This window comes from Diadema setosum, chromosome 11 (genome assembly GCF_964275005.1).
Source record: "Diadema setosum chromosome 11, eeDiaSeto1, whole genome shotgun sequence".
Classification (NCBI taxonomy): domain Eukaryota; kingdom Metazoa; phylum Echinodermata; class Echinoidea; order Diadematoida; family Diadematidae; genus Diadema; species Diadema setosum.
The window spans coordinates 30567837-30591135 of record NC_092695.1 but is presented as its reverse complement, the minus strand read 5'-3'; the positions used below and the strand labels follow the sequence as shown (position 1 = coordinate 30591135).

Below are 23299 nucleotides of genomic sequence, written 5' to 3'. Positions count from 1 at the left end.
GGAGATTATCAAGATGACTGCCAGCGTGGTTCATGAGGAGTTTTAACATGAGTCTTTTTAGACATTTCATAACACTGCATGTAAGGGATATCGGCCTGTAATCCGTGAACTCAGCATGTTTGCTACTTTTAGGAATAGGCACTATTGTGGAGGTTTTCCACAGGGTTGGCACCGACACCTGGTCAACAGAATTTTGGAATAGTTTTGTATAAACGTATGAGAGCTGGTCCTTACAACATTTTAACACTTTGTTACACACTCTGTCCGGGCCTGGGGCTTTATGTGGTGATAAGCTACCGAACAATCTCCTCACTTCATGTTCTTCGAAAGTCACTTTTGACACACCTCGAGAATCATGCAACATGGTTTGCATCATGGCTACGGCTTTCTCATTCTCATAACTGAAGTCATCATCAAACCTATAATAATACTCATTGAGACCTTTTACACAAATTCACTTGTTTGGTCATGTATTGGCGTTTTCCTATGATTTCTATACCCAGTCAAATCTTGCAATGTTTTCCATGCTAACTTTGGATCATTGTTTTGGAAACCCTTTTCAATTCTTAATCTTTGATCTTTTTTGCATTCTACAATTTTCTTATCAATCTGTTTTTGCAACTTTTCCTTTACAATTTCGTTGCCTTGAACCACTGCGATTTTCTTTTGATTAATAAGATTCTTCAACTCTATCGTAAACCAGGGTTTATTGTTGGGAAACACTCTCAGTGCTCTCCGTGGGATATTTAATTCAACACAAAAGTTTATGTACTCTGATATAACATCTGCTTGCTCATCTAGTGACAGTCCGTTGTCCAGAAATAGATTCCAATCTGTACAATCGAGACACGCGCGCAACTTCTCTGTGTTGTCATTCGTCCAAGCGTAGCGTTCTTTAGTGACAGGCTTGCTTCGTTTTAGCTTCTGCCTATATTTCGGGATGAGGTGAACATTCTTGTGATCTGATTTACCAAGCTGATAACAGGTTTTACTAACGTAGGCATTGTGAATGCTCCCGTAACACAAGTCCAAGGTTGAATGACCCCTTGTTGATACGTCAATGTATTGTTCATAGTTACATCCTTCACAGACCAGTTATTACACCATTTCCTTTTGATGTAAAGACACACTCCACCTCCTCTTGATTTGCCTGAATTCGATGTGCGATCTCCTCTAACAACATCAAAATTAGGGATTTCTATCACATCATCTGAAATGTTTTGATTTAACCAAGTTTCGGTGAATCCCATCACACACAGACACAAGCATCTCTGTACTCATTCATGTAACGGGTCAGTGTATGCAATTCATCAATCTTATTTGGCAGAGATCTCACATTTCCCAAAATGACGGTCGGTAGAGGTGGTTTAGTACCTCTTCTTCTGGCACGAACTTTGACACCTCCCCTCTTACCTCGTTTCCGCGGCTTTACGTCGCTAGGGAAGTTATCATAACCTTCTGGTTTACCGACGGGGTGCAGTGACGTAGGGCATGGAGATCGACAGAGGTGTAGACAAGGCTACTTGAGTTGCCTCCACTTTCCAGTGCGAAAGTTGCAGAAAATGTACTCCAAACTGTCACGAGCAACAACAACATGATAGTTGCAGTGGTTTTCTTGGTCATGATGAACATAGTCAAACAAAATCTACGGCCACTTGAAGAAATTTTAACAAAAATACATGAATGTACTACCAAAAAAAAAAAAAAAAAAAGATTTTCCAGAAAATGTTTTGGGTCATGTGGTCAAAGGTCAAAGGTCAAGTGAAATGTTTAAATTTTTACTTCATATCTCGCAATTGGTTCAAGGTACAGTTCTACCTGGTCATGGAGACTTAGTACAAACTAATGACTGGAAGTGATTATCTAGGGAATTGGGGGTCATGGTTCAAAGGTCAGGGGTCAATGGTCAAGGCCAACTCCTCAATATGTCACAAGTTCCCTCATATTCATGCAATGCTTGCAGGATTTTTCTTGAAACTTATATGTATACTTTTATTACACAATAAAGATTCTCTGGGAACTTTCTTGTCAAACAGTCAAAGGCTAGAAGGTCTAAGGTAAAAGTACTAAATTTCACTTCTTCCTCCATATCTCGAAAGTGACTCAAGGTATCGTCATGAAACTTAGTATTATATATGCATGTTCTAGTGATTCTGTTGGGAATTTTTGAGTCATAGGATCAATGGAGAAGGGTCAAAGACCACGTTAAAATGCTAATATTTTATTATTGATACTGAAATTGCACTTTTTCTCCATACCTTGAATATTACCCAATGCATAAACTTATAAAAAGGTCAAAAGTCAAGTCAAGATTCTCAAATCCCCAAATACCTGCATTCTTATAGACAATAGCCAATCTAAACCTACTTCATGCAAAGTGAACATTCAACACATTTGTGACAAACCTGTCATTTGCCAAAAATTATGTGAAACTGTCATCACACATTGTCAAGACATTGTACTATAGATCTATTAGGAGAGCCATGCAATGTGGCGGAGGCATACCAAGTGAACATAGTGACATTTCTAGTTTTCTGTATAGTGAATTTGAACGTGGTGATTCGCTGTGAAAGATGTCAGACATGACGCGGTTTTGGAATTGAAGAAGTTATATTAAGAATCAAATCAAAATTTTGAGCTGGAAGAAGAGGGAATACTACGTTAGGTATGGCTTTCAAATACCATGTGATGAAGATGAAGAAAAGATGATACAGTAAAACAACAGTCACTGCTGCTTGTATGACTCTTGCATCACTTTGTGGAAATCTGTTTTCTTATATATGCATGTCATAAGATATACCTAGGAGACGTCTTCATGGTCACCGGTGTTATAACACAAGGCAGAAGTTATCCATATACAAACGAGTGGACAACAGCCATTTCTGTTTCATTGTCAAGCAACGACAACGACTGGGTGTTTATCCTAGATAAAGACGGTTGGAAACGGGTGAGTACCTTCGGGGAAGCCATCATTTTGTCGGGACGGCTTGTGATAACCCAGAAATCCCGGGAAAGTTTGCAAAATGGCAGCTTCTACGGGGGTGGGGGGTGGGGAAGGGAATGTGGTACATTGCACTTTGATGGTCACCGCTGCAGTCTTACTGCCATGATAAAACAAATTATGTATGCAAACAAAGACTTAATTTCACTTTTCAATATTTCAGTTTGTTACATGTTGAGTATGGGCTTAAAAAAAAACAAAACAAAACAAAACAAAACAATGACGTTACCTGACGTTTTCCGTACACAATGTGAGCTACAGGTAAAGGTGTCTGTAGTTATAACCCCTTTTCACGCCTCGTGTTTTGATTTCATATTCCACACCGCGCTTCTTTTGTATTGTCAAGACAGGTTCTTTTATGGTGGAAACTGTGAGGCAAGGGGTGAACGCGCCACGGAATTGATTAAGAAGCTTGATGATTGGGCTATAGTTGCTAGGTTAATTGGGAGAATCTCCGACAAGCTCTTCGTCATTGCTGAAGGTCCTATCTACCTTTGGGAGCAGTGATTTAAAAAATGTTCAAGATAACGCTTTTGATGCATATGTGTATAGTTCAGTTGTATCACCAAATATCCTACCATTCCTTATAACATGTTTGCAACAAAGCCTAAAATATAAGGAGATATCACTATTTTTCTCATTGGACCATAATTTCATAGACGGTTTAGTCTGGAGACATCTTTATTATAACTATTGTTCACATTTTGTATATTTAACAATTTTTAACATCGATCATACTGGTTAAATTTTTTGCATTGGTTGTTTCTATCTCTAACTCACATTTTAGAACTATTTTGAAGCACTGATGCTAGGTTTTGTTTCATCTGCAAAAGGTAAATTATGCCTATTCTAAGCAAAGTATGCCTAGAACTCGGAATACAAAACACAAACGGTCTATACTCTTGAGCTTTCATCACTTGTCTCGAATACGACTCGAGGTTTAGAATATCAACCTATAAAGCCACATTTCACTTACAGTCTAAAGTTTGATATATATATACAACATGAACCTACAACGAATATCTATTTGCATTTATGTCTGTCTCGTCATGTTCTTTGGCTTCTCTCTTCATTCATTTCATTTATTTCATTCCTTCTTTCTTTTTCGTCAAACATAACACGAAATGAATCGGAAGATATAACACAGGCATGTATTCGACTTTACATGGTAGATAATGGTTAACAAATACGAAATTATACATGCATACCGGCAAAATACAAAGTTATGTTTGGAGGGAAAAAAAAAGAAAGAACTGAGAGGTTCACTGAAAAGCATGCTTGTAAATTGTGAACCACTCAAAGGATTCTTGTGAATACATTAAACTTTTTTTTTTTTTTTTACACAAAGACAGGACAGAACAAGACAGTAGAAACACAACGACATTACATGACTTTACAGTAGGGTATACCATGACAGTAATAAAACACAAAAGAATAATGGAAAGAAAGGAGAGAAAGAAAAAGGAAATGAAAGGAAAAGCCAACACGCTGAACATCGGGATCAGAAGAGGGAATTGAGGTGTTTCAGCTCGATCAGCCGAGCAAAGTTTATACAAATAAGATAATGTAAAAAATACACAATAATGAAATAATGATTGACGACGAACCCTTAGGCTGTAAAGACCAGCTAAGTAATGAATCGTATATATCTTAATATGAGTTCAACAAAAAAAAAATTAACTTACGCTTAAACGAATTCAAAGATAGAAAATTTTTGATATCACAACTTAAAGAATTCCAAAATCTAGGGCCAGTGTATATAAATGTATTTTGAGCCAATAATGTTCTCAGAAGGGGTAAATGAAACTCATTTGATCGCCTGGTGATATAGTTATGAAAAGATTGATTTCGTGGAAACATTGAATCAAAAATGCTGGGAAGTGCATTTGTGTTATAATTAAACATAAACTGACCCAGCTGAAAGAAAAACAAATCTTTGATTTTTAAAATCTTATATCTAACGAATAATGGATCTGCATGGGAACATGGAGAAACGCCACAAATAATACGAAGTGCCTTTTTTGTAATAACAATAATCTATCTAATAAAGTTTGATGGGCACTACCCCATGCTAAGATTCCATAATTTAAATAAGGTAATATTAATGAAAAATACAACGTCAGCAAAGAAGACAACGGCATATAAGATTTAAGTCTATTAATAATACCAATATTACGCGAAATTATTTTACTGATATTAATAATATGAGGCTTCCACGAAAGTTTATCGTCCACTGTAATACCGAGAAACTTTGTGTGAGATACACGCTCTAAGTAAATGTCATAAAAGATGATATCTGTGCGTAAAATTTCTATAGACTTACTGAATAACATATAATTAGTTTTCTGAAGATTCAGTGATAATTTATTGGCTCTTATCCATTGAGTCACTTTTTTTAATTCAGAATTAACAGTATCGACAAGAGTGATTGGATTTTGGTGGGAGAAGAAAATATTTGAATCATCGGCAAAAAGTATAAAAGAAAGTATATCAGATGATCGACAAAAATCATTTATGTAAATGATGAAAAGTAAAGGTCCATAATATACTACCCTGAGGGACGCCACATTTAATAACTTCAAGACTAGAGCTGTGCTCGTTCAAAGATACATATTGTTTTCGGTTTTTTGCAGGTAACTCCTGAACCACTCCAAGGCCTTCCCTCGTATACCATAATGAGACAATTTATGAAGTAAAATTTCGTGATTAATTGTATCGAAGGCCTTGGAGAAGTCCAGGAAGATACAAACAAGATGGGAATGGTCATCTATAGTATGTGCGGCGTTATCAATAAACTTCAAAAGAGCATGAATGGTGCTATGTTTTTGACGAAACCCAAATTGAGAATTCGTAAAAACATTATAATAATTAAGAAATTTAATGGTTCTTGTAAATATCAATTTTTCCAAAACCTTAGATAGGGATGAAAGCATAGAAATAGGTCTATAATTACTTATATCAAAACTGTCTCCTTTTTTGAATAAAAGACACACCTTAGCAATTTTCATACAATCAGGAAAAACACCATGTATTATGGATTTATTAAAGATATGAGAAAGTGGATCAGCAATAGAAAATATAATTCCCTTTATGATAAAATTACTTATATCATCATAACCGGCACTTCGTTTATCATTCATTACAGTAACAATGTCTATTATTTCATATTTCGTAGTTGGAGCTCAGAAAATAGAAATGGGATTGGATTGACCTAAAAATTTTGCAAAATGCGTATCGGACTGCGGTACTTCTTTTGCCAGATTCTCTCCAATCATTGAAAAATAAGAATTAAAAATATTTGCTATATCACCAGGATCTTCAACAATTTTATTATCAAATCTTATTCTTGTAATATTCAATTTCTTTTTTGATATATTCATGGCCTGCTTTAATATCTTCCATGTATTCTTCACGCCATGTTTATATTTCTCTATCTAGATGGTATAATATTTCCGCTTTTCAGATCGTATGACCTTAATCAAAATATTCTTATATGATGTATATTTATTTTTTGACTCCTCAGTTTTTTTCATTTTAAATCTATAATACAACCTATTTTTCCTGTTAATTGAACGGAGGAGAGATTTCGAAATCCATGGAAGTTTAGGTGTTGTTTTATAGTTTACTGAATTATCTTTTAATTTAGGAATATAATCATCTAAATGCTTATTGATTATCTCCATAGAATTATCAAATGATACATTAACATCATCAGTATCACAAACACTTGACCAATCAACCCTATCTAAACAAGCGTCAAGACTAGCTAAATTTTCTGGTGTGGCTCTACGTCTAAATGAAGGAAAATAAGACTTATTAACCGAATGTTTAGGATCACAGCATGTTATAACTGGAAAGTGATCGGTCATATCGGATAAAATTATAGAAGAATTCAAAACTTGTAAAGGAGGGTGGCAGAATGATTTGTAACACGTGTAGGTTTAGAAATTAATGGCAAAAAAGAGGATGACAAAAATAATTCAAGAAGTTCTTGTGACGTATTATCATCACTCTTAATCAAATCAATATTAAAGTCACCCATTATATAAATGCATTTATTAACAAAACGAGGGCTTTTTAGTAAATTTGTGATACTATCTAAAAAATCTTTAGAACTGGAGTTTGGGGGTCTATAAACAACACCAACTAAAATATTTTTACTTTGAGGGATGGAAATTTCAACAAACAAAGACTCTATTATATCATTCATTATATTCAAATCATCACAAATATCAAATTCAAATTCATTAGATAAATAAATCGCAACCCCGCCACCGGTCCTATTCACTCTAATATTTACAATCAAATCATAACCATTCAATGCATACGGTAAATTAATATCAGATGATAACCATGTTTCTGTTAAACCTATTACAGATATTTGTTGTTTATTTTGATTATCTAACAATACCTGTAATTCATCAAAATGCTTATTCATACTCCTGATATTTAAATGTACTATAGAAAATATACTTTCTATAAAATCTTTCACAAAATCTTTAAATTGGTCAACCGTAACATATTTGGAGGAGATTAAAGTGGAATCATGTTCAAAGTCAAATTCATTAAACAAATCATTAGAAGAAAAATTAACATTATTGGCAACGAGGTTTTCAAAAAAGTGCGGAAGAACGTGAATTGATCTGACTTCTTGATTCTGTCGGCGAGCGTCTAAATAAATCAAAGAGTTCATCGTCATCAAGGGAGTCAAATGCTGCATTGAGTCGATTAGCCATAACGCAGAACATAGAGTATATGAAGGCATGTCAACTGGCAAGGTTGCAAAAGAATGATATATGTGGACGTAAATGAAGCACAAACAATTCCCAGTTTGGGGATAGTACAGCGTGTAGGCAAAAGCATATTAACATAGAATTCAAGCGACACAATCAAAGAACACAGAAGACATAAACAATACAAGTAGAATAGTCAAGGCGCTAATTCCTGTACGGGCCTTAATTAAGGAGTTCGTTCAACCCACCCCGCAGAAAAGGTTTGACCACACAGAGTGGTAGATGGGACCTCCAGGAACACCCCCAGGTAGTATGTGAGTCGAAATTGTGGTATCAATAAAATTTTACAGGCCATTTTAGTCGCGACAAGACCTTTTTATTCGAAAAGGAGTCTGCGCACGCCAAGACTACTACACCCACCACTAGCACTGCTACAGACGCCAGTGCCAGTGGTGCGTGTAGTAGTCTTAGCGCACGCAGACTTTTTCCTCGGCAAACAAGGGTTTTTGCCAGCAAACTCACTAGCTGAGGTCAGTGTAGTTTAGTTTCTAGCCGTTTTTATTTCGTGTATATTTTTCCGAGTTGCAGCAAGCCGAGTGAGGTTGCATACCCAGTGATTGTGACCCCAAACCGTTCGGGCGTCGCAATCACTTGGTATGCGCCTTCGCTCGGCTTAGCACAATAAAGTGGGCTTCTACACATGCGCAAGCTGCAACTCGGAGAGATGAAAACGAAATAAAAACGACTAGAAACTAGACTGGGGTCGGTAACGGCTGGCACTGAAAATTACAACATAATCACAGTTTTTTTGCAGTTATTTCATGAATGATTCCTCAAAACACCGTAAAACCATGTATATATATGTTGCTAGAGATGTCAGCAAAACAATGGGATACATTGTAAGTTAAAATATTGTGCATGGTTACCATGGTAACCAGATGTATACAGGTGATTGATAATCCAAAAAATGCCTCCAACTGCTGCAAACTTTGGTATTTTTTGTTTAGTTTTTTTTTTTGTAGATAGGTGAATTAAAAACAAACATTTCTATTGATTATTGTTCAAAAAAGTTTTTTTCCTTTTGCCATGGCAACCAGTAATATCCAATCAGGATTCAGTTGTCAATACTTAAGAACTAATGCCCATATTTTCAAAAAGCTCAATAAGCATGTCATTCTGCATAATCGTACCATTTACCGTACTTTTAACACATATTTCACTTCAAATTACAGGCAAATGTTGTTTCCAGCAATGTATGGACACAAAATTCCCTTCAAAATCTATGTTGATACAGAGAGCAAAGCCGACGATATTCTGATATTAGCTTTTTAGAGTATATATTTACAGAGAAATGGTTATTCGAAACAACCTTGGAAAAGAGCAGAAGAAAGCAATTGATTTTTCTTGTTCTTAAAGGAAATTTATTCAAGAATGCAGATAAATTCCTTTCTAAAGAAGGAATATACAAGTACACTGCATTATCCATCAATGGAATTAAAAGCGTACTTTTTCGTTGGTAAGCTAGGGTTAGAAATAAAAAAAAATAAAATGAAAAGTCATGACATGTAAATTTGTATTAAAACGTGCAGTAATGAATTAATGCTATTAAGGAGAGAATGAGGAAAAATCTTAGGGGTCCTATCCGTTTTCTCCAGGTTAACTTTGTAGTGTTGAGGTGGGTAGTTTAACCCTATAAAGCCCAAGGGGGGGGGGGGGCACATTGTGCCCCCTACCATATCTTCATTTGCCGCTCCTAAACCCTTTACCCGATTTCAACCAAATTTGGTGGCTTTTCCTAAAATCTTATTACAAACATTTTGATATATAATTTAGGTATGTCCGATATTCCTGTTTGCTATGGCAACCGTAAACTGACAACCATGTTAGTCAGATTTTGTATGATTTTCTGTTTCAATTTCAGTTAACAATATAATTATGGATGAAATTGGGGTTTTCTTGGCCATAGTTTGCTAAAGGAAAAAAATGTGAAGTAATTATGGTTGAGAATTTCCCTGAAATGTTATTCTTATTATTTCCTTTATTTTCTATATAACATAGGCATCAAACAATATAGATATAATAGAAATAATCGAAAATACAACATTTTTCAAAGATTACCTTTTTATTTTGTGTTATCTTCACACAAGCTTTGCCTGGAATATCATTTGTTTATCATAATATCAATCTGTAAACTTAAAATTTCAGTATTTTGGAAATATGAAATGTGATACAAATATATGCACCCATTCCAAGCAATACGTAATAGGTTTCATATATTTCTTTATATTGTAATGAATTACGCCCCCACATGTTGACCTTGAGAAATTTCAACCATAACAAATAGTGAACGTTGACTTGCTCTTCCTTTGTAGTAAATATGAAAATGATTAATGTAAAATAACAAAATATTTACTGGGGATAAAGAAATAGAAAGAAAAAACATGATTTTAGCATATTTTCTATGTATTTTTCATATTTTGGGAAATAGTGCCCTCAGTGGGTAACTTTGAGAAATGTTGGGTCATGTAGAGCATGAGTTGCTCTACCCATGTGCCAAATATGACGGTCATACATCATATAATAAAGAAGTTATGTAGTGGGCACAATGTGCCATCCCCCCCCCCCCCCCCCCCCCCCTTGGGCCTGGAAGGGGTCAAAATAGCTTGGGCTTTATAGAGTTAAGACCCGACCTACAATGGGTGATCATGAGCACGTAAGGCAAAATAAACAAACGTGTCTGGATTCCAGGTATTTTTTTTTTTCACTTTATCCTACTTTGTTGTGGCAAACTTATAAATGACTGTGGAAAATAGAAAGTTATCTAAGCCCGAAATGTCCTTAAAATACCCTGATCCACAAATAAAATTGTTGAACAAAAAAGTTACAAAACTTGTACTGTAATGTATAACAAAGTACTGAAGGTCAGTCACACTGTGAGCTCTAGTAACAGGCATAACAAGAAATTCATATCTAACAAAGAACTGACGATTCGAACTTGGTTATGAAATATCACCATAAGTTGTCCAAATAATGATACCCCATATCGACAGAATGAATCAAATTTCGTGCACTTACAGTCCACGAAAAGCACAAAAAATGTATCTACACTTTAGATATAGCCTATAACAAACAGAATGATTCAAATTTCTTGCACTTACAGTCCACGAAAAGCACGAAGAAGTATTTACACTCGAGATATTTTTTTTTTCACTTTTATCGCACGCTGGTGTGGTACCAACATAAATGCTAATGGTATATTTGAGACAGAAGACAGTTGTCTGATTGTCTGAATTGTCTGACCCTGATTCACAAATACCTCGATCCACAAATAAACTTGTTGAAAATAAAGCTAAAATACTTGTGTGTGTGTATATATATATATATATATATATATATATATGTATAACGAAGTACTGAAAGTCAATCCATCACACTGTGAGCTCTAGTAACAGGCTTAACAAGAAATGAAAAATTGAATTCATATTTAACAAATAAATGGTAATTCGAACTTGATTATGAAATATCACCACAAGTTGTTCAAATATATATAGCTTACCAACGAAAAATACGCTTTTAATTCCATTGATGGATAATGCAGTGTACGTGTATATTCCTTTTTTAGAAAGGAATTTATCTGCATTCTTGAATAAATTTCCTTTAAGAACAAGAACAATCAATTGCTTTCTTCTGCTATTGTATTGACAGCTGAATCCTGATTGGATATTACTGGTTGCCATGGCAACAGGAAAAAAAAAACTTTTTTGAACTATAACCATGCACAATATTTTAACTTACAATGTATCCCATTGTTTTGCTGACATCTCTAGCAACATATATATACCTGGTTTTACGGTGTTTTGAGGAATTGTTCATGAAATAACTGCAAAAAACTGTGATTATGTTGTGATTTTCAGTGCCAGCCGTAACCGACCCCAGTCTAGTTTCTAGTCGTTTTTATTTCGTTTTCATCTCTCCGAGTTGCAGCTTGCGCATTTCTAGAAGCCCAATTTATTGTGCTAAGCCGAGCGAAGGCGCATACCAAGTGATTGAGACGCCCGAACGGTTTGGGGTCACAATCACTGGGTATGCAACCTCACTCGGCTTGCTGGAACTCGGAAAAAAATATGCACGAAATAAAAACGACTAGAAACTAAACTACACTGACCTCAGCTAGTGAGTTTGCTGGCAAAAACCCTTGTTTGCCGAGGAAAAAGTCTGCGTGCGCTAGGACTACTACACGCACCACTGGCACTGGCGCCTGTAGCAGTGCTAGTGGTGGGTGTAGTAGTCTTGGCGCGCGCAGACTCCTTTTCGAACAATAAGGTCTTGTCGCAACTAAAATGGCCTGTAAAATTTTATTGATACCACAATTTCGAATCACATACTACTTAGGGGTGTTCCAGAGAGTCCAACCGACAACTCTATGCAGTCAAACCTTTTCTGCGGGGTGGGTTGAACGAAGTCATTTTTTCTGGGTCCCTGCGCCTGGACTAGAAAGCGTACACACTAAATAACAAGGTCTGCAAGCGGAATTCAGCAGAATCAGTACAGGGCGTATGAGCAGAGAAAAAAAAAAAAAACAGTAGAAGCTCCCTACGTTTTGTCTTGGCAAAAAGTATGTGAGGAAATATAAGATAACCAGAATGTCGGAAGTGAACGATGAAAATATAGCAGCACTGAAAAGAGCAAGTTAAAGAAAATGCTGACATTAATCATGCTGCAATCAATAGGAAGCGTAAGATTAATCATACTTTTTTTTAAAGGATATGAATATTCTTCACTATCCCACCCGACCCAAAGTATCCCACAAATATGCATATTACATAAAAGTTCCATTCAGGTCACATTCATTTCCACGTTTTATGTACTTATGACACAAACGTAATCACGTGCTAGATTGAAACATATAACTGGTAATGATAATAGCATATCATGGCAATGCAGTTGCAGAAGAGTAAGACAACATATACGTAAACGTAAAGATTACCAATTTGTTTTTTTAAGCGCATATATTAACAGTCTATCATAAATGGATACAAACTGCAGGATTACGATAATGCGGGGGAGGGGCACAAAAATCTCATGAGAGGAAGAGAATTGGGAGAGATAGAGAGAAACTTTGAAAAGTAAAACATAAATGTAAATGCAAATGTCACGAAAATTTGTGTCGATGAAGAATAATGTCTCCCAACATTGTGTATGAAATCTTATGGAATCAGATCAAAATAGAAGAAATAAAAAGAAAAAAAAAAACAACCCACCATTCACTGGAGAATGTATACAATATACACATGTTCCAAGCAATTTAATTCTCAGGGTTGCACATTATGCCATTTCCTACATTTTTATGTGCATTCTTGCGCCTTTATACCACTGACTATAAATTCAGCGACTTTCCCTAAGATTTATTACAAACATTTTGATATATATTTGGCTATGTTCGATATTTTTGTTTGCCATGGCAACGTAATCTGACAACCAAGTCAGATTTTGCGCGTTTTTGTTTTTGTTCTAATTTCAGTTAATGATATTGTAATGGATGAAATGTGTGGGTTTTTTTTTTCTTGGCCATAATCTGCCAAAGGACCAAAATAAGAAGTGATTATTGTTTTGATGACCTTGAAATGGTCTTCTTATATTTCCTTCATTTTTTCGTGAGTCATAGGTATCAAAATGAACCTTCCACACAATTTTACCTGTAGTATCATTTGTTTACCATTTTGTCAGTCTGCAAACTCAAAATCCCATCATTATGGAAACATGAAATGTGATAAATATAGTACCTATCCAAAACAATATATCATATATTACTTTTTGTCATAACTAATAGCGACCCCATATGTGAACTTGAGAAATTTCAACCATGACAAATAGTGAAGTTTGAATTGGGGTTATTTTGTGGTAAATATAAAAATGATTGGTCTGAAATAAAAACATATATACTTGGGATAGAAAAATCGTAAAGAAAAGCCGTACTTTGTTTAAAGCATATTTCATAGCATATATCCTATGTGTTTCTTTATATTTTGGTGAATAGCGCCCTCAAATACAGACCTTGAGAAAGTTCAAATATAGGGCCATGTACAGTGTGAGTTCCTCTACCCATGTAGATGTAAATATGACAGTGGTACATAATACCACAGAAGTTATAAAGGTAGCACAACTTCCCCCCCCCCCCCCCCGTGCACCCTTGGGACTGAAAGGGTCAAAAATAGCCTGGGCTTACAGGGTCTATGGTCACTTGAATGATGAATATATCTGTATGAATGATGAATATATATCTGTATGTGAGTTTTGTTGTTCATTGTTTTCATGTGTAATGCGTTCACCTTATTTATCCACACCTCCAAATTCTTTTTACATTTCCATCCAAACTGAATTTCCTGTTGTACTAGTTTTCTTCCTTTGCGCATGGCCCCCTCTTTGAACTAGGTGTTAAAAAAAAAAAAAAAACATTTCCCACTTATGATCCTTAATAGTTCAAAAACTAGACATTAGGAAACACTGTCATTGATATCAGTAATAGCTGAATAGTGAGCAATTTAGCTGGAGGTCATTTGAATATGAGAGCATGAATCAGGTTCATTAAATCCAAAATATTAATTTTAGATTTTGGTCAAATTTGAACCCTCTGAACAAAATTGAACTTTACACAAGAACCAATGATGTGTATGTGAGTGTGTGCTCACAATGACCCTGAACAACAGACATGAATACCACCTTTTCAGAGCTCTGCTGACTTTAAAAGACCCCGTTTACAGTGAGTGAAAGGGCCGGGCTCGGCCACGGCCGAGCCCGGTCTTCATTTTACTGTAAACGCGCAAAAGGCCAAATGCGGTACCAAAATCGGCCGCGCATTTGGACAAGCTCTGGAGGTAGTCTCGGCCGCGGCCGGCCTTTTCTCACTGTAAACGCAACCTGGACCAAATGCGGTACCAAATTTAGTCTGGCTTCCAGACCCTCTGCCCGTACTATTTCGCTATTCAGGATATTAACGCCCTCAACGTCGGAAAACTAGTACAGTTTAAGGTGGTTTTGTCCTTCAAAGACATTTGCCTTCGGCAGAGGCGGCGACTTCGTCGGCGGGGAGTCCAGTTGGCAAAGGGTCTGGAAACCAGACTAAGGTCGGCGCCCTAGAAATAATAGTATTTGTTTACAAGCAGAGCGCCACTACGACAAAATATTGAAAGGTTTGAATGTAAAGTCCGGGCCAAGCCCGGCACGGTAAACGGACAAAATTGCAGGGCCCAGTACCGCAATTGAAGCCGGGCTCGGCCGCGGCTCGGCCCGGCCCTGCACTGTAAACGCGGTCCTAGGCTTCTGGACTCTTGCTCCAAGACACATGAATGCTTTATTGATAATTCATGATGGATTGAATTGCCCTGGGCACTGCCAGTCTGAATTCATGGCAAAGGGTAAAATGCATGCACATGAAAAAATAAGCACATGTTTCCATGTGCTTGCATACACTTCATTTCAGGATTAATAAAGACTAGCTGTGATCAGAATGATAGTGGAATTTATCATGAATTATGTAGTAGAGAATTCCAATCCTGGCCATTGTTCAGGACATTGTCAGGGTGTTAACCACACACTCCCATACACACCAATTGACCCCTGTGCAAATTTAACATTTTGTACAGAGAGTTGAAAACAGAACAAAATCTGAAACCTAACTATTCAGCTATTGCTCATATCAATGTCAGTGTTATCCAGAGATGCCAAGTTCGAAAAACTTTTATGAGTGAGATTTTTATGACTCGGCGTCTCGGCGCTCGCGCGCATGCGCACGCGAACGAGGAGGGTGTCCCCCTCCCATGGTAGGGAGCTTTTTTAAATTATTAGCTCTTAATGATGCGATCTGGTGCATACTACTATTTTTTACTAATTTTGAAAGGCAAAAGGGAAATATACCTTCAATTGCAACTATCACTCTAATCCTTTGAGCTATGCTCCTTATTTTTGGCCCAAATTGCAGACTTCATCAGATGCGTGAGAAAAATGGGTACCATGCGTGAGATCGTGAGACAGACCCTAAATGCTTGAATCTCACGCAGAATGCGTGAGACTTGGTAGCTCTGGTTATCTGATATATAGTTTTTGAATTATTAAGGATCAAAAGTGGGATTTTTTTTTTGTATCACCTAGTATGATCATAACAAAAAATATAATTCATAATTACTATTGTGCAATGTGAAACATGGAAACTGCCCTGTGAATAGAAACACGATTATACCTTGTTCTAAACATTATTGTTGTAAGCAGTCTATCCAATGCATATTTACGTATGACTGATCCATGTGACTCTTCTTCTTCTTGTTCCCATGAAGATATTTCCCACCAACTACGACTACAATACGATGGTGACGACACCTTTCCCAGTACCTATCCGAGCAAGTTACGTCAGGATTCACCCTGTGGCATGGCAAGGTCGTACGACGATGCGGTATGAAGTGTTAGGATATCAGTAAGAAGTGAAAGTGTCAGTAATTGTAATGATAAGTTATTGATGATAATGATGATTATCATGGTAATGATAATAATTACATTACTACATGAAGTAAACAATTTTATAGCGCATAGTTAAAGCATCATTCCCGATACATTTCATAGCCTCAATAATAATTTTACAACAACATACAGTATAGTGGATACTGTATATAAACCTGCTTACTTACTAGAACTTTATTTAATTTTTCCTTCTGCCTAAACCCGGGCGTCGCGGAGAGACATAAGCGTCTGTTTGCTGCAAGGCGGGTAGCCTGGAGAAAGGACGTGCATGGCATATAATGTTTATGTCCTCTTTATTCAAACTTTGAGCAGATCCAAACTTTTGCTTAAATCAAGTGCCTGCATGATGAAGAAAATAAGTTATTTTCTCTAATGCGGTGTAACTATCATTTCTAATAATAATTGCCCTGATGCATCGAAATGTTAATGATTACAATTTAAACACAATGTAGAAAAGATATTGTATATAAGACACATGTATAGGCATATATTGTACATATCCCTTTCACTTTTATTTTACGACACTTCATTGTCTGTTTTAATCTTTTATCCTTTCAACTCCTGGAACATTTAGCTCCAAGAATTAACGTCTTGCTGTCATCAGATTTGATAACTCAAAACGTACAGCATAAATCTGCACAACATCAGAAAAAAAAAGTTATAAACTTGCAGATTTCAGGTGTAACATTAATATTCTAAATTGTGATACCTTTTTTTTTTTTTTTAGAATCATGTTTCAAACTTAGCGGCCCTGAGATTATTGATGATCTTACAACAGACACCAATTTTGTAATAATACACTTTTGAAGGTAATGATGAAAAAGGGATGATGAAGATTATAACGATGGTGATGATAATATCAACGGATTGAAGCTTTCATAGCGCATAACAAAGTAATTCCCTATGCGTTTCACAGCTACAAAATGATAAATCACGCTATAGTATATGTCCATGTATAGGAAACGCACTTTTGAGCTAAACTTTTGCTTATAATTATTATAAATTATATGCAATCATCTTCATTGATTTCAGATCCTGATCTGTGTTTCATTTTATGCTGTACAATATGTAAAATAATGTATATAATAATTATGTTCTTATCTAATGAAATTGAAAATTATGTTTACACAACATTTTTAATGTTTGTTGTTTTGTTTGTATGTTAGTTTGTTCGATTTTTTTTTTTTTTTTTACACCTAGTGCCTTCAGATATTGTATACAACTATAAAGCTGTTGAATTTACACTTCGGATCCACTGATTATCAGCAATTAAGTGGGTTTCATTTTCGTACTTTCATTGATCAGTGTAAATATTTTTTTGTTTAATATTTCTTTATTCTATTTATTTACTTTGTGTCCTATCTCCATTGATTGCATAGCAAATTTACATTGGCATTTTTTCCTGGAACCTGCGTTTACAAGCTTTGCTTTTGCGGTTCCATCATATTTCACAAGTTATAGAGAATTATCTTATGTACATTATGTATGCTGACACACTTTCTATTCATGACCCGATTTATATCATATTTTGTATCTTGCTTGGTTTGTATTCTTTTCTATGTATCTCGATGTCAAGTTAGTGAAATATGAAAATAAACATGCTGGAATTGTTCACTGTGTCTCGAGTGTAAGACCAGTGCAGTTTCAGTTATTCAATTCAATGCAATATTTTAATCTCTTCTGAACTATCAGTGCAAAATCACCAAGCAGACATATCATAAACATCACCGTTGTGTGTTTAACGTGCAGAACATAGCTCACATCATCAAATTTCATTTTCAAAATGACATGAAATACTCGAAACTTGAGTACTGATTAGTTCTCTCCTAGTATCTGCTGTTTACCAATTGAAAATCTGTATACTAGATTTTTTTTAAAGTAATTACCTTCACTATCCATCTCAGTGTGTATTTGTTTATAGAGTAGTGTCGCTTTTGGAATTTCCATATATGGTTGTTAATGTTTACATAATAATACACACGCATGCAAAGACTTTTTCTTTCTTTTTGTTTTGTTTTGTTTTGTTTTTATTTTTTCTTTTACTCAGGGAACTTGCTAATTGTACAAGCTCTGTTTTTTTTTTTCGCAAGTTCTCTCCATATTCCGTACTACCTAGTGCTATTTCAGCCCACAATAATTGCATGAATATCAAAATATTTGTATATTATGTGCATGCATTTACAGGTGTGTATATATTATCCAATTGTTACACTATTGTTCATATACTTGTATTTGCTTCATGCCATTTTTGTCTGTGCATCACAAAACTAACCGAAAGTCGCACCCCTTGATTTTACGTGAGGACTCAAAAAAGGTGAAATGGGTCAACCAAGTCAATCTTGAGTTCTTCATATTTTCTGAAAGAGCTATTCTTCTTTAAGATTGTGATCATAAAGTGATTGGGAAAGTGTGTTTTCAGCAATTTTTCTACAACTCTTTTTTTATACAGTATCATATAGTGATCGAGATCAGGTTTGTCTAGGATGCCCCTTTTCATTTCTAGAAAATCTATTGCACATTCTTCACTTCAACTCTAATAACTTTTGAAAGGATAAATCTACTGCCATGGACCGCTTTAAAAGTAGGCATTAATCATGGACAGAATACGTTAATAGAGCATGCTTAATTTCAGCTTAATCTGATAATCATTTCATTTTTGTTGCTCCAGTGGTTTTACATCATTGTGTTTTGTTCCGTTCATTGCACAGCTAGCACGGTTTGGTAAATAATATAAGCGCATGAATAGACCCTTTACCTCAGAGCCTCTTTTCTCAGCTCACACTTTTCCAAAGTGTTTGTTTTCTTTCCAATATTTAGATAGGTTAGATGAGTCCATCTGAAATGAGTTATACATTATTTTAAAGCTTACAGTCTGCTCTTTCAGAATCTGCCCTTAACTAAAAATCCATGTTTGGCAACTTTTTGTTGGTTTTGTGATGCAGGGTAACATTTTCACCTTTTTGTACATTGCAATTGTGAAATAAGTTGTGCAATTTAGATGTGGAAAATGAAATGAAATGAAGTGAAATGAAATTTTCAGTCAATCATAGAAAGAGCAAAACTCTTAGTTATCTTTTAGGTTTTAGGGGCTTGGTTTTTACTATTTTGATTTGCAATTGAGTGTGATATAGAGTAAGTAATAAGACATAATAAGACTGGTCACGTGATAGCTCTCAGCCTATCATTTTAGCATCCGTAACACCATTTTATGACTAGTTTTGACGTGATGTGCATGCTGATCCAATGACTGCTTCATATAAACAGGAAATCGATCAAGCTGAATGAATGTCATTGGATGTGTATCTTTATTGTGGATTTGTAAGATTATTGGAATCATTTCCACATGTACATATTTCTAACTGCATCAGTGTGTGAAGCAGTTTTTTTTTCTTTCTCTGTAATATGATCGAACTTTCCATGCTTTTTCATGCTATCGAATGTAAAGAAAATAAATAGTGTGTAACGATATTGTGTGTTTACTCTGTACACAAACGATTCTATGGTCAATTATCTGTCTTTGTGTCTAAATCACTGATCAAGACCAACCTACGTTCATTACAAGGGCAGAGTACATCTTCCTCCTGCATTATCATAACTCTGTCTCTCCGTAATATCTCTCTCTCCGTGTACATGCCAATGATTAGGCCAAAAAAAAAAAATGGTTTGTTTGCCCTCCGCGACCGACCGAAAATCACGGAAATTTCGGGTCGCGTTTTTTTTTTTTTTTTTTGCTCTTTCAAGTTTATTTTCTTCCACAAATTTCATCTTCTACAAATTTGTGAATGGTTTTAAACCCAAAATTATCCATTTTAAGCTAGAGAAAGAATAAAAAAAAAGTCTGAAAATGTTTTTTTTTTCATCTCATCGACCCGTCGTATTGTGTTCGGGCCGCGCGGGTCAACAGGCTACGTTTTATAGCATGCATTGCATGCTACAATGTAGCTACCTTTTTGGCTCACATGCGTGCACGCGCACGAAATCCAATCAATGCATGTATATTAGTATTCAAATAGTGAATGGTCACGAGTGCAATGGTACGAGATTTCGCACGAGGTGAAAGATAGAGGCGCTCTATTCAACGAGGCGAAGCCGAGTTGAATAGTGCGCCTCATCTTTCACCGAGTGCGAAATCTCGTTCCATTGCACGAGTAAAGACCATACACTATTTGATTTATACAACGTCCAAGTAGATCTTTTTGGTTTAAGTAGGCCTAGAAGTCTATATATGTATGAAAAATATAGCCATACTTACATGTGGATCCACTGCGATTCTCTTTCTGGCTTGTGCAATCAGTGTAGTATACAGGTCACAATTTTAGTTATACTAGCGCTCATACACGTACACTAGCACTACGTAGGCATAGTGTACGCGCGTGCATGTACCGCACACGTACCTGCGCTAGCTGCATGCGAGCCCCAATATGCAACACACAGTACACGCAGTACCGTACAATTTCTCGAACCGTGGAATAGAACGAAAAAATCGAACCAAGTTGCACGCAAAAATAGAACCAAAATTGCACGGCGCGTTGAATGGAGTACTTATTTAATATCACGTCACCAACAATCCTCCAATCAAATTACAAGGATCTACTTGGACGTTGTATAATACAGGGCTGCACACTGGCGACCGGTTATTCGCGCTAGCTTGCGCATTGGCGCTGCTCACGCACTGCCATGCCATGCAATACATGCAAAGCATGTACAGTGTAACTGCTTTTCGTTTGCTTGCGATCGGCGGTCATGCAAGACAAGAAGCATTGATAGAATTAGAAGCGCACGCATTTCTGGGTCATTTTACTCACGATCCGATCCCGGCTTCGCAGCAGCGTGGCAGTTGACATGTTAGAACTAATTTACTTGTGTCGATTTTAAGAAAAGTAAAAACATATTCGATATTCAGCGATACAGTAAATGGATCTGATTGCGTTCATTTTCATTTTACACAGTCATTTCACAAATGAATATTTTCATTCGTTCAGAATGATCTCACAATGAAGATAGGCGCAAAAAGGATCACGAAATCGGCCCTTCCGTGTACTTTTTAAGAACGCATGCACAAAATGTGAAGAGATAATACTAGGGAGACAAAAAAAATCATGAAATCATCGCAGTCCCGCTTACATATTTGAGGTAGAAATCGTCCCAAAAAGGATCATGAATTCGGCCGGCCACGTCGTACACCTTTCAAAAGCTCATGTACGAAATGCGAAGAGATTATAGAGGAGAAAAAAAAAATAAAGGACACATTTGGTACGTGCATCATAAAAGATTACAGCCGAATAAAAATTCATGAAATCAACGCAATCCCGTTGAAATTTGAGGAAATAATAGGCGCAAAAAGGATCTTGAATTCAGTCCTGCATGCCGTGTTGGTTCTCAAAATGCATGCACAAAATGCGACGAGATTATCGGGAGAAAAATAAAAAACACATTTTTACCCTTCTGGTGCGTGCATTACAAAAGATTACATCCGAAGTAATTAAGGAAATCGCCACAAACCCGCTGATATTTGAGGTAGAAATAGGCGCAAAAAGGAACGTGAATTCGGCCGTGCCGTATACCTTTTAAGAACGCATGTATACGAAATGGGAAGAGATTAGCGGGAGAAAAATAAAGGACACATTTTCATCCCCTTTTGGCGCTTGCATCATATAGATTACAGCCTAATTCATGAAAATTTCGCAATCCCGTTGAAATTTGAGTAAACAATAATAGGCGCAAAAAGAATCTCGAATTCGGCCCTGCATGCAGTGTATAGTTTTGAAAACGCATGCACAAACGCGAAGAGATTATCGGGAGAAAAATAAAGAACGCATTTTCAACCCTTCTGGTGCATGTATCACAAAATTACAACCGAAATAATTAACGAAATATCGCAATCCCGCTGATATTTGATGTAGAAATTGGCGCTAAAAGGATCGTAAATTCGGCCGTGCGAAGAGATTATAGGGAGAAAAATACAGAACACATTTTCAACCCCTTTTGGCCCGTGCATCATAAAGATTACAGCCGAATAATAATTCATAAAATAATCGCAATCCCGTTGAAGTTTGAGGAAACAATAGGCGCAAAAAGAATCATGATTTTTGGCCGTGTCGTATATCTTTTTAAGAACGCATTTACGGAATGCGAAGAGATTATGGGGAGAAAAATTAAGAACGCATTTTCAACCATTCTAGCTGGTGCGTGCATCACAAAAGATTACATCCGAAGTAATTTATGAAATCGTCACAATCCCGCTGACATTTGAGGTAGAAATAGGCGCAAAAAAGTATCATGAATTCGGCCGTGTGGTACATCTTTTAAGAACGCACTTACGAAATTCGAAGAGTTTATCGGGAAAAAATAAAGGACGCATTTTCAACCCCTTTTGGCGCGTGCATCGTAAAATATTACAGCCGAAGTAATTTATGAAATCGTCACAATCCCGCTAATATTTGAGGTGGAAATGGGCGCAAAAAGGATTGCGAATTCGGCCCTGCATGTCGTGTACCGTTCAAGAACGCATGCACAAATGCGAAGAGATTATCGGGAGAAAAATAAAGAACCCCTTGTATCGCGTGCATCAGAAAATATCACAGCTAAAATAATGCATTAAATCATCGCAATCCAACTGACCACCAAGAGCAGGTTAACGCAGCAAGTTCGTGCGCTGATGTTTAGAAAAAGTCACAAACACATTTGATACAATCTGATTTTGTTCATTATCATTTTACACTAATTCACAAACAAACATTCTAATTTTTTCCCTGTCTTTATTTTTAAATTTCTTGTGCAATAAATAATGCAAGTTTTAAAACAAATATTAATCTGTAAAATGTACATGGGGGAGGGGGGACATCCATAAAAAACAAGAAAATAAGTTTGCAAGTCATTTAATGTTTTTATGTTGTCGTTGTTGACCGGTAAATTTTCTGTTCGGACCTGTAAAAAATGGTAAAACGGGGCATTTACCGGTCCGACAGAGACAGGTCGGACCGGCAGAAAAAATGGGTTAGTGTGCAGCCCTTCACAAGATGGCTACTTTTGCAGCATCCGTTACCAGCTGTCA

General features: G+C 36.2%; 1 protein-coding gene across 1 annotated transcript in view; it reads left to right on the top strand.

Moving 5' to 3' along the window:
* The window catches only part of LOC140235419 (lactadherin-like), a 37654-nt gene extending 21449 nt beyond the window's left edge, over positions 1-16205 (top strand). Inside the window, exon 8 of the mRNA XM_072315445.1 lies at positions 16065-16205. Coding sequence (XP_072171546.1) covers positions 16065-16205 — 141 coding nt within the window. The remainder of the gene's footprint in view (positions 1-16064) is intronic.
* The last annotated feature ends 7094 nt before the right edge of the window (positions 16206-23299 follow it).